The following is a 12,106-nucleotide window of genomic DNA, read 5'->3' as shown; positions in this document are numbered from 1 at the left end:
TCATGCCTTCTGCTTCAGTGACTCCATCCAGCCACCTTATTCTCTGTCGTCCCCTTCTTCTATTGCCCTCAATCTTTCCCAGCATTATGCCCTTCTCCAGTGAGTCTTTTCTTCTCATTAGATGGCCATAGTACTTGAGTTTCAACTTCAGGATCTGGCCTTCTAAAGAGCAGTCAGAGTTGATCTCCTCTAGGACTGACCGGTTTGATCGCCTTGCAGTCCAGGGCACTCGCAGGTTAGAGCATTAGAAATATTTGATTTTTGTATGGCATTTTTATCCTTTTCTTCTGTCTTCCCTTGTATTAAAAACATTCTTTCCTTTTTTGGTGTGTTTCCTGTAGTCATAATCTGCTTGACTAAAATGTGTAAGCCAGGAGTTCTGGGCCTAGCCAGCGTTTCTGGACCTTTATATATCACCACCCACGAATAGGATAAATGAATGTATGTGACCCTCAAATTAATTATTTTATTTGGATTAGAGTTGTCAAAAATAAATATACCTCTTTCAATAATTACATTTTAATGTCTATATCACAGTGTTCTGAAAAGTACAGTATTGCAACTCTTTTCTGTGTGCTTGTGAAGGAAAAGCAAGCAGCAAAATCCAGAATGACTTTTAACAACATTCCCACTTTGTCTGCACAAGGCTGATCAGGTTTTTTAAAAATGTGATTCCCTTCCCAGTTGTTCATGAGTCCAAAGGGAATCCCAATTCACAATTTGAGAAAACCTAGATAAGGTGTAATAATTGTTAATTTCAAAATCATGAGGCTATGTTTTCCAATTAACATATCACCCATAATTTTCCAATTTGGAAATTGTGGTTGGCTCAAATGTAAAAATGCATAGAGATGAGTTGTGATATGCTTTTTTCTCCAGCACTGGAGAAGGATAATCCACCAATGGGTTTAGACTGTGTTCCTGCCCAATCAGATCAAGTCAACCAAAGTTGCAATGCCTGTCCTGGGCTAGAGTGTCCCAGTCTCGACTTGATCTTGCCCAAGACAGACGTAGCAAGTTGGCTCTTAGACAGTTACAGTTTCCATTGGTGGATTCTTTATTCTCTATTCTTTTCAGTCTTCTGTGACAGTGCTGTATTCAGCACTGTGTTTTTAACTCTCAGTTGGCTGAAGAACTGTTTGCCTTTAACTAGGAACGGAGGCCTTCGTTCCTCCCCCTCCCCCCCGCTTCCAACCATAAAGGTTTGAGGCTGAGGGTAGTTGCTTCCCCTCTGTAACACAGCCCTCCTTCTCCTCTTGAACAGCACTGGGCTCAGTCCTGCTCCTCAGCCCTCCACAGTTCCCCATTGCCTGGAAAAGCCTCTGGACATGCACGAAGGCTAAAAATAGCCGTTTGCAGCTGGCATGTGTTCAGAAGGCCGATTAGCTCTTTTCCAGCCTTTCTTCTTGATAGGAGCCAGAGAGCATTCCAAATCTCCGTTTTTTCATCTCGGAGGGCTGCTTGGTTTAGGGTGGAAGGGGTGCCGGCAGCAATACTCCCAGACCGTTTTGAGTGTGGCAGCCTTTTTAAGTTTGGCCGCCATTTTGAGCTGCCATTCAGAGTGTGGCAGCCTTTTTGGGTGTGGCTGCCTTTGTGTCCCTTATTGGGACTGGGTCTTTCTTGAGGCTGCCATCTTGGGGCCTGCTCTGTGCTCTTTTCTCCCCTGCGGCCACCATTTGAGGCCTCTGGAGCCTCAGTTTGCACAGGGACCCTGCACGGCCACTGTTGCCTCAGAACAGGCCTGCTAGCCTCCTCAGGCCTACTTCCTTCATCTGCTCTAAATACAACCTTACATAACACCATTCCAAGGTCTGCCAGACCTCAGTCAGTATTTGATCTCCACAGCCACTGAGGCCTGGAGTATATCCATTTCACAGCCTGCTTAGCAGGTTTGGCTCTATCTGGGTTGTTCCTTCATGTGCATTTAATCTCCTTGGATTAAATTTCTGGGTTCTTGGTGTCTCCAGTTCTCCCTGAAAACCAGGATTAGTCCATTGGGATCCTGGGCCTAATTATATTAACAGCTCTATCTGGGTTCCAGGCGTCCCCTATCATGCGTCTGTTCTTATCCACACAAACAGCTCTGTCTGGATACCAAGCGTCCCCTACCCTGCATCTGTTCTTATACACACAAACAGCTCTGTCTGGATACCAGGCGTCTCCTACCATGCGCCTATTCTTATCCACACAATCAGCTCTATCTGGATTCTAGGCGTCCCCTATAGTGCGCCTGTTCTTATCCAACCAATAGCAGTCTCCGGATATCAGGGGTCCCCTATCGTGCTCCTGTGTTACCCGAGGATGGAGGATGCTAGGCCTCCACAAAGGAGGTCTTGCCGTCCTCCTTGACTGCTAAACGCCACAAATCCTCTAATCAAGAGATCTCTGCCAAGGCCAGGTCTACCTCAAAAACCTCCAAGGCAGCTGAAAAACAGGCCACCAGGAGACACCAAGCCCTAGAGAAGGAATTCTCTAAAGCACAGAAGCTAGCCAGGTTGGAGACCTCACAAGCCGAAGTGCCTTCTTTTGATCTGCCTCTGGGGCCCTCCGCTTCTCCACTGGGGATATGGTCAACAGGGGAACCTCTCCCATCTCCTACACCGGGGGACACAGGCAGGGTTCATCCCATCACTCAGCCTTCCGCTCCATGGGCTCAACATGTGGCCCCTGAAGCTACTTTCACCCCCACTGTGGCTGGGCTTAGGCCAAGTGAACCGGTCCCCCTCCCCATGGAGTACCGCCTAGCTGAAATGATTGCACAGGCAGTAGAGCGCGCTCTTGAGGCCAGATCGCAAGCAGCTAGGTCACCCGCGGTCACCTTTCTACCCACCCACCAGCCGGCTACTGAGTCCTATCACACACCTTCTTCCCCTTCACAGTCCATTTACTCTGGGGACATCATCTCGTGAATACGAGGCTGATCTGGAGATTCCGATGTCTGAGGAGGAGGAACCCTCCCCATCACATAGTGGTCTCTTTAACCCTGCCTTTTTTGTGCCCCTGCTTCGTAAGGCCACTTCCACGGCACATCTCGGACCCGATCCTTTCACTCTGGCAACTTCAGTCACTCCAGAGTCGGAGGCAGATCCGAATTTCACCAAACCGGTAACAACACAATACCACATTCCTTGCCCTCCCATGTTCCTCAACGCGGTCCGAAAGCAATGGGTACCCCCGGCCTCTTTCCCCTTCCACGTAGCAATGAGAAAAGACTTTATAACATGGCCCAGGACCTGGAGGTGGCTCTGGAGGTACCCACAGTAGATGAACCTTTAGGACCCCTTGTGCTCCAACCATCATTTCTGGCGACGTTTCTGAGGCCCTCAAGGCCGAGGACCATAAATGTGAGCTCTTTCTGTAGAACACATCAAGTCGCGGCTTGGGCTATCAGAGCAGCTACCTCTGCATCATTTTTTAACAGGTCTGCTCTCTTCTGTCTTAGACAGCTTCAGGCCAGGATATCCGCACGCATCAAGATCTAAGTAAGATGGTGGTGGCTACAGAATATGCTTCCGATGCCACCCTCCAGGCCGCCAGGTTTTCCGCCAGAGCCATGACATCCAACGTCACTGGCCGCCGAATGCTCTGGTTGAAACACTGGCACGCTGACGCCAAGTCCAAATGGCACTTGTCAGCAGCCGTTTATCAGGGAGGGAAATTGTTTGGTGAAGCTCTGAATCCTTACCTCACTGAGAATAAGGATAAACGTAAGTCCTCAATCACCTCCTTAAACGATCGGACAAAGATCCCAACATCTACTCACGGAGGCAGCCCTTTCGTGCTGGAGCCAGGTCCAACTACTCCCAGCCCAACCGTTCTTTCCCTATCAGACAGGACAGACAGTCTGACAGACAGGTTTCCAGACTCAGACAACAATTTCAGGGCAAACGGCCCTTCCGCGGGAGCGGCCGCCCATTCCGCTGATCCAGGTGACTCTCAGGCAGATCCTCCCATCGGGGGCAGACTCTCTCTCTTTGCCCACCAGTGGGAAGCCACCACCACGGATGCATGGGTCCTAAACACCGTGCGTCACGGACTGTCCCTGGAGTTCATCTCCAACCCCCCCGAATCGCTTAATTTCGTGTCCCCAACTAAGAAATCCAACAAAGAAAAAATTAATGTGAGAGGCCATTGGTCACCTCTTAAACATACGGGCCATAGAACCGGTGCCATTGGATCAGAGAGGTCGGGGATTTTACTCCATCCTCTTCGTCGCCCCAAGGCGTCGGGGATGGAGAGCCATCCTGGATCTAAAAGGATTAAACTATCATCTTGTATACTGCAAATTCAAGATGCAAACGCTCCAGTCCATCTTGGGAAGCGTAAGAAGTGGAGACTTCTTGACGTGTATTGACCTCACGGAAACGTACCCCCACGTCCCCATCTCTCTCACCCACCGCCGGTTTCTAAGATTCGCCCACAGGGGACATCATTATCAGTACAGGGCACTCCCGTTCGGCCTATCCTCGGCTCCGAGGGTCTTTACCAAGATCCTGGCGGTTCTAGCAGCTCACCTGAGAATGGTGCCAGAGTCCAGTGCTACCTGGACAACATTCTAATCCAGTCATCATCGATCCAGGCCGCTCAGGTGGATCTCGAACTGGTGATAATTCTGCTCCAGAATCACGGGTTCTCGGTGAACTTCTCCAAGAGCCATTTGGTCCCCACAACAAGGTTATTACACCTAGGGGCCATCATAGACACGGTGGAATGCCGGGTCTATTTATCCCAAGAACGCCGAGACAGCATCAGGGAGTCGATTCTCCAATTGCGCAGGGGTCGAATGGTGACGTTGGCCAGCCTCTCGCAATTACTGTGGAAGATGATCTCGGCCATTGTGATTGTACCTTGGGCCAGGCTTCACTCCAGGAACCTTCAGTGGTTCCTGCTCCCCTTCCAGAGACTGAACATCAGTTCCTCCAATCGAAGGGTGAGACGTCCGCTTCACGTCTTGCGATCCCTCACATGGTGGCTCTTGTTGGCCATGCTCAAGGGGTCTTACTTCAAGGAGCCTGATCGACTCACCCTTACAACCGACGCCAGCCTATTCGGCTGGGGAACACACCTTTGTTCACAGTGGGCGCAGGGCCATTGGTCCTGCTCCGACCTTCGGCACAATATCAATTGGCTAGAGCTCAGAGCCGTACACCTGGCCCTGCGCCACATTCGCAGCACAGTAGTGAAGCTTCACGTGTTGGTCCTCACAGACAATGTGGCTGCCAAGGCACATGTGAACCGGCAAGGGGGCACCCGATCTCGTGCACTCTTGACTGAGGCACTCCTGCTGGATTTCTGGGCCAACCTGGCCTTCATCAAGGCCGACCACATTTCAGGGGAGGCAAACAGTCAGGCCGACTTCCTGAGCCGGGTGACGGTGGACCATTCAGAATGGCGCCTGCACCCGAGGATCTTCAGGGAGATCTGCCACCACTTCGGATTGCCAGTTCTAGATCTTTTTGCCTCCCTGATGAACGCCCATCTCCAGGATTCTTTCCCGCTTTCTGTCTCCAGGGGCGGAACGAGCAGATGCTGTTCGGAGCCCGTGGCCGGAGGGACTGCTTTACGCCTTCCTTCCTCTTCTTCCAGTGGTTGTCCGCAAGCTTCTTCGGGAGCAGGAGGAGGTTCTTCTAGTGGCCCTGTATTGGCCACAGAGACCATGGTTCGCCGATCTAGTGAACCTCTCTAGCGGCCCCATGGAGGATTCCCCCAGATCAGGTCTCACTCAGCCAGGGAACCCTTCTTCATCCAGACCCCCAATGGCTCCAGTTAGCCATCTGGCACTTGAGCCCTCGATCCTGTCCCAGGAGTCCTGCTCGCCGGGGGTCATTACCATAATCCAGGCCTCTCGTCGGTCCTCTACCAACCGTATTTATGAGGCCACGTGGAGGAACTTCTGTTTGTGGTGCTCGAACCACCACGTGACCATTCCAGACTTGACAATTCCACATATATTGGATTACCTTCTACAGGGTCTGGAGAGGGGCTTGGCTCCAAATTGCGCAGACAAGTCGCTGCTCTCTCCACTGTACTTTCCTGTGACTCAGCGGTTTCCCTAGGTCATCATCCCTTGATCCGCTCATTCATCAAGGGGGCTACTAATACCAAGCCCCCTGTAGTGCACAGGTATCCCTCTTGGGACCTGCCGCGAGTTCTTCGGGCTCTAACCAGACTGCCCTTTGAGCCCCTCAAAACATGTGATATACGATACGTATCGCACAAGGTTGCATTCCTGGTGGCAATCACGTCTGCGAGACGAATATCAGAATTAGTGGCACTTTCAGTCAGAGATGACTTGTGCTTTTTTCACCAGGACCGAGTGGTCCTTCGTCTGGACCCTACCTTTCTTCCTAAGGTCAATTCTCTTTTCCACAGGGCTCAAGAAATCGTACTCCCAGATTTCTGTCCTCACCCATCTCATGCCCTGGAATGGCAATGGCAACTTTTGAATGTCCGCAGAGTGCTCTGTTACTATATCTCACGGACAGCTGCCTTCCGCAACTCTGAGGCCATCTTTGTCTCCTTCCATCCTTCTTCCAAGAGTCGGAAGGTGTCCTCCTCCACGATTGGCAGGTGGATTAATGCGTGTATTGCGGGGGCGTACCAGGCTGAATCATTGTCTTACCTGAATGCCTTTTCTCAGCACGGAGATGGATAATCCACTCCCGCCTTTGCAGGTTACTTAGGCCTAGGGCTAGATTTATGAGCCAACACTTCTTGCTGTCAGTCATGGCTTCGCCTGCGTCGAGACTGGAACACTGTAGCCCAGGACAAGCGTTGCAACTTTGGCTGACTTGATCTGATTGGGCAGGAACACAGTCTAAACCCATTGGTGGATTATCCATCTCCATGCTGAGAAAAGGCATTCAGGTAAGACAATGCCCCTTCTCCAAACACCAGGTTTGAATAGATGATCTTATGAATTAAACTGTCTTACTAGTATACAGTAAGACATAATTTAAAATACCTTCCATTAAAATTAGGGCACTAATCTTAACCCTTAAATGCTGCTAAGTGCTTAACTTCAGTTCTGTGCCAGGAATTGAAACACTGATTTAAGAAACAGATTTGAAATTAAGTGCAAAGATTATGTTTAACATTTGTGACCGTGAATGGCAGTGTATATGTTAAACATAGAGGCAAACTTTTAATAGACTAGAGTGCTGCAAGAGACAAATTTTATAAAAGACAAGATTGGTATAGGTGTGTTTTATTAAAATTACTATATTATTTTCAAGTTGATCTGCAATGGAATGAAAATACAATGTAGGATTATCTTTTATGGAGTTTTTTTTAATTCTTTTTCAAGGTCAATAATCAAGTCAATTTGATTCAACTAAAAAAATGAAATTACAGTTTGTTTTGATAAGCTTTTTAAAGCTTTTTTTGTATTACATGTATACTGAAAAAGAGTTACTTTTCATTTTAGTTACCTGGAAAAATACGAGAAAGTACATCATTTTGGAGAGGATGATGATGAGGTACAACCAGGGAATCCAAAACCACAATTACCTATAGGTGCAATTCCATCTTCCTATAATTACCAGCAGCACAGTGTGTCAGGTAAATCTTCCAGCTAACTAATAATAGTACCATAAATACTGGATTTCCGTGGGAAGAAGAGCCCACTCACCTATAGATGTATTGTTATTAATCTGTATTTTTGCTTTTATGAATAGATTTTCTTCGACAAAGTTATGGGCTATCTATGGACTTTAATTCGCCAAATGATTATAATAAATTGGTGCTTTCTCTGTTATCTGGACTCCCAAATGAAGTGGACTTCGCTATTAATGTGTGCACTCTTCTGTCAAATGAAAGCAAACATGTTATGCAGCTTGAAAAGGACCCCAAAATCATCACTTTGTTACTTGCTAATGCTGGAGTGTTTGATGACAGTAAGTTTCTAATTTGTGTAATACTTTAAGATAGATGTACTACTGTGAAATATAATTTTTCAAGTGGTGAAAATCCAATTTTTTTAAGCTATTCCCTGTTCCCATATCAGAACAATGTTTCATTTAGTCTAAAAAGCAGTGTTTATCCAGATGTTTTTATGACATCTGTGGCATAAAGACCACATCTTCCCCCTTACTTGCTGTATCAGTCAATGTTATTCAGAGGATCATTTACTCAAGAAAAAAGACAGATTTTAATAAATGTGTTTAAACTCCTGTTAAAGCCATTTAAGCTTCAATCTTGTACTTTTTTTCTGGGAGTAAGCTTCATTAAACTGTGGACTATATTGTTGGTATTATGATCGCCACATTTACTTTGCTTAAATTATATATTATGTGACTTTTTTGGTTCTGGATATACTTTCAATGAGTTTCACATTTACTGAGTATTTCTAGAATTGGAAATAGGCAGGATTTTTTTTAGTCTTTGTTTATAATTCTATACATTTCTATCTTATTTTCCTTCTTGTGTTTAAAGCTCTTCATGTCTAGTTGCCCATTTTTGCAACATTTGCATCTGTATAATTTCTAAGACAAAGTAATCAAAAATGTCTCCAGATTTCTATATCATCAAACTATTGATTATTTGTGGTTTTTATGGGTTTTTAATTGTTTCTAATTATTAATATTTTCATTCTTTATTGAAATGACTTAACAAAAGCAGTCATACTGTCTTGTAGAAAGTTTTTACAAGAAAGATATTATGTTTAATAATAATCCAAGTGTAAGAAAATTATTTATAAATCAAATGCTAAATTGAGTAGGATAGGACTTATTCTTTGTAGATATTTGTCTCTGCCATTGGAAATTACTGCATTAGGAACAAACATGACACTGACAAGCTTTTTGATTTAGATAATTTCATCTGTGTTTGACTTAATACTTGCATTATTTTAATGGGATCCATGAAATCGGATTCTTATTGCTAAGTCAAATAGAATGCTCTTCTGTTACATATTTTTAAAGTTTATAGAATGTGTTGCTTTTCTTTTTCTTTCACAAACCCTTTATTACTTAATCTATTGGATACTATACACATGCTAGCTAGTATTCTCACAGCATACATTGATTTGTCATTGATCATTCTGTATTCCATTCTGTGCTCAGATACTGTTCAGTTTCATGAAAGCTGGATTTCCCAAAATAATGGAATTACATAAGATACCTTTTTCTGAAGAGAAATATTCCTTAAACCCTTCAGTATATGGATAATCAAGAATGTAGCTATTAAGCCTTCACACTATGATATGTATTGACTGAACTTTATTAAATCGATTCCATAAATTATAAGAAAGATAAGAAAATCTATAATATTCATTCCAAGAAAGAGAATAGAGAATCTGCCATTTTCCCCCCATAGGCCTAAAATGTATCCTTCAGACATATATTCTAGAAAGTAGACTTTACCCCCCAAAAAATATCTAGGAATAGCAATAACCGACAAATCCACAGTCACACTCTGCCAGGAATTATCTAGAACCAAAAACAAGACACAGAAGGATGAAAGAAACAATGTCATTTACAAAGTCAACTGTAACGATTGCAACCACATGGGACAAACGTCACATCATGTCAGTTAAAAACCAGGATCCATGAACAAAGGCTACAGTCAGATGCCACGATCCCAAATCCCTAATTGCTACCCACACTGACACCAAACAACATCAGTTCAATTGGAGCAACACTAAAATCATCGGCCACGCTACCACTTGCCACGCTCGGGAGTTCATCAAAGCCTGGCACTTCACAAGCAATTCCATCAACAGACACATTGATCTACAACCAGCATATGAACCTCTCAGAATCCAAATCAATAGAACAGCCATCCGGAGACAGCACCAATCCTCAAGCCCCTCTCTCCCCTCCCAGCAGTTCACCTTCCAATGACCTTGACCTGACATAATCTCCCTATCACAAGACCCGTTACCACCCTCTCATTGATGACTCACTCCTGACCCACTAATTCACATCCTCCAGGTACTTCATGTACTTACCTGAAGTACCTCCTCATCACAAGCGTTTCTTTGATGACTCACACCTGGCCCATCACAAGACTCTCACTTGACAGTCTGACACCTGAAGCCCTTATATCAGTAGAACACTAATATAGTCATCCACTAAATACCACTGAAGATGTTACCTAGCCTGGTAACAAAACATTCAGAAACCAACCCTCAAACTCAGAGAACAAACCTTCACTTACGCTACAGATATTCGCTACTTTGCAAGATAGAATTGTTTGGCCTCAATTCTAAACGTTATGTCTGGAGGAAACCAGGCACTGCTCATTACCTGCCCAGTATCATCCCAATAGTGAAGCGTGGTGGCAGCATCATGTTATGGGGGTGTTTTTCAGCAGCAGGACTGGGAGACTGGTCAGGGTTGAGGGAAGCTGAATGGAGCAAATTACAGGGATATCCTGAATGAAAACCTGTTTCGTAGCACTTGGGAGCTCAGATTGGGCTGAAGGTTCACTTTCTAACATGACAACGATCCTAAGCGCACAGCCAAGACAACATAGGAGTGGCTTAGGGACAACTCTGTGAATGTCCTAGAGTGGCCCAGGCAGAGACCTGACTTGAACCTTATTGAACATCTTTGGAGGGACCTGAAAATGACTGTCCACTGACAGTCACCATCCAACCTGACTGAGCTGGAGAGGAAGAATGGCAAAAAATCCCGAAATCCAGGTGTGCAAAGCTTGTCGTGTCATACCCAAAAAGATTCAAGGCTGTAATTGTTGCCAAAGGTGCTTCAATAAAGTACTGAGTGAAGTGTCTGAATATTTATGCCAATGTGATATTTCAGTTTTTTCTTTTTAATAAATTTACAGCCATTTCTAAAATTCTGTTTTGATTTTGTCATTATGAGATACTGAGTGTAGATTGAGAAAACAAAATGAATCTTAACAACTGTAGAATCAGTCTGCAGCATAACAAAATTGACAAACGTAAAGGGGGTTTGAATTCTTAATGAATGCACTGTATACAAATACCCACTAACACACTCATTCCGAGGCCTCCCTACACTCGCACCCCCCCCCAAACAAACCCTTCTTCCCAGACCTTCCTGAGTGCACATGCACACAGGCACTACCAGTGCCCTCATTCCCAGGGATTGCACTTAACCCATGCCCTCCTTCCTGTGTGTCCCTATACTCTCTTGCGCTCTGCACCCTTCTTCACAGGCCTTTCTATATTTGCACACACTACCACCCTTTTTCATGGGTTCCCTATACTCCCACATATTGTATACCCTCCTTCCTGGGACTCACTGTGCTCGCATACATGCACCCTGGATTGTTGCTCAATATTGCAATCACATGATGTCACACTTTACAATTACACCACTTAGCAACAGCAATTTCAGTCTCAATTGCCATCATAATTCAAGGACTGCTTATGTGAATTCAAAAAAAATAAAATGAGCCCTTATAAAGTTTTTTTGAATGTTGTTTGAATAATATATGTTGAACAAAACAGTGCAATTTTCCTAGAAGAGATTTTGTTTCTTAACCATAGTTTTTTAAAATTTATGATTGTGTATAGCTGATATTGCGTTACTCTTCAGTATATATAATATTTTTTTCAGTAGATTAGTACATAGTAGACTAATGCATTTTACTATATACATTTTCTATGTTATACTTTTTAGGACAAAAAGTCTGGTTCACTCTGATCTGAAGACTGATCTGGTCCAAACAAATAATTTACTATCCAACTAGTAAAAATTTTAGAAATGCTTCTTAATGAACAGTAATATTGATGTAAAAAAAAAACAAAATAAATACATAATAAACCAAACAAATTAGCTTAGTTTACTATAAAACAGCAGGTTTAAAATTATATTCTTTGAACTATTTCTAACCATGTAATGATAATGTTAATGCTTTTTATAGCTTTAGGTTCATTTTCCACTGTGTTTGGAGAAGAATGGAAGGAGAAAACGGATAGAGATTTTGTTAAGGTAATTTTGATACATAACATTTTTCTGGAATATATGTACAAATCAAACTATTCAAAGATAGTTTGTTTACAGACTACTTGCAAAATCAAACCAGTGGAGGAGAAAGGAATATATAAACTTAAGATTTTGAAGTAGCATGGTAAAAATATTAAGAAGATGCAAAAGAAAAAAAGTGGTAACAAGTA

General features: G+C 44.1%; 1 protein-coding gene across 2 annotated transcripts in view; it reads left to right on the top strand.

Moving 5' to 3' along the window:
- The window catches only part of ARID2 (AT-rich interaction domain 2), a 264,804-nt gene that overhangs the window by 148,623 nt on the left and 104,075 nt on the right, over nt 1-12,106 (top strand). For both annotated transcript variants that reach the window (XM_039355315.1, XM_039355316.1), the window contains 3 exons: nt 7,427-7,560; nt 7,677-7,895; nt 11,854-11,921. In XM_039355315.1, the coding sequence (XP_039211249.1) occupies nt 7,427-7,560; nt 7,677-7,895; nt 11,854-11,921 (421 nt within the window). The remainder of the gene's footprint in view (nt 1-7,426; nt 7,561-7,676; nt 7,896-11,853; nt 11,922-12,106) is intronic.

This window comes from Crotalus tigris, unplaced genomic scaffold, assembly GCF_016545835.1.
Source record: "Crotalus tigris isolate CLP2741 ecotype Arizona unplaced genomic scaffold, ASM1654583v1 scf7180000018670.1062102, whole genome shotgun sequence".
NCBI classification, from domain to species: Eukaryota; Metazoa; Chordata; class Lepidosauria; order Squamata; family Viperidae; genus Crotalus; species Crotalus tigris.
Note: the sequence above shows the minus strand (reverse complement) of the source record. Positions and strands in the feature narration are given on the sequence as shown.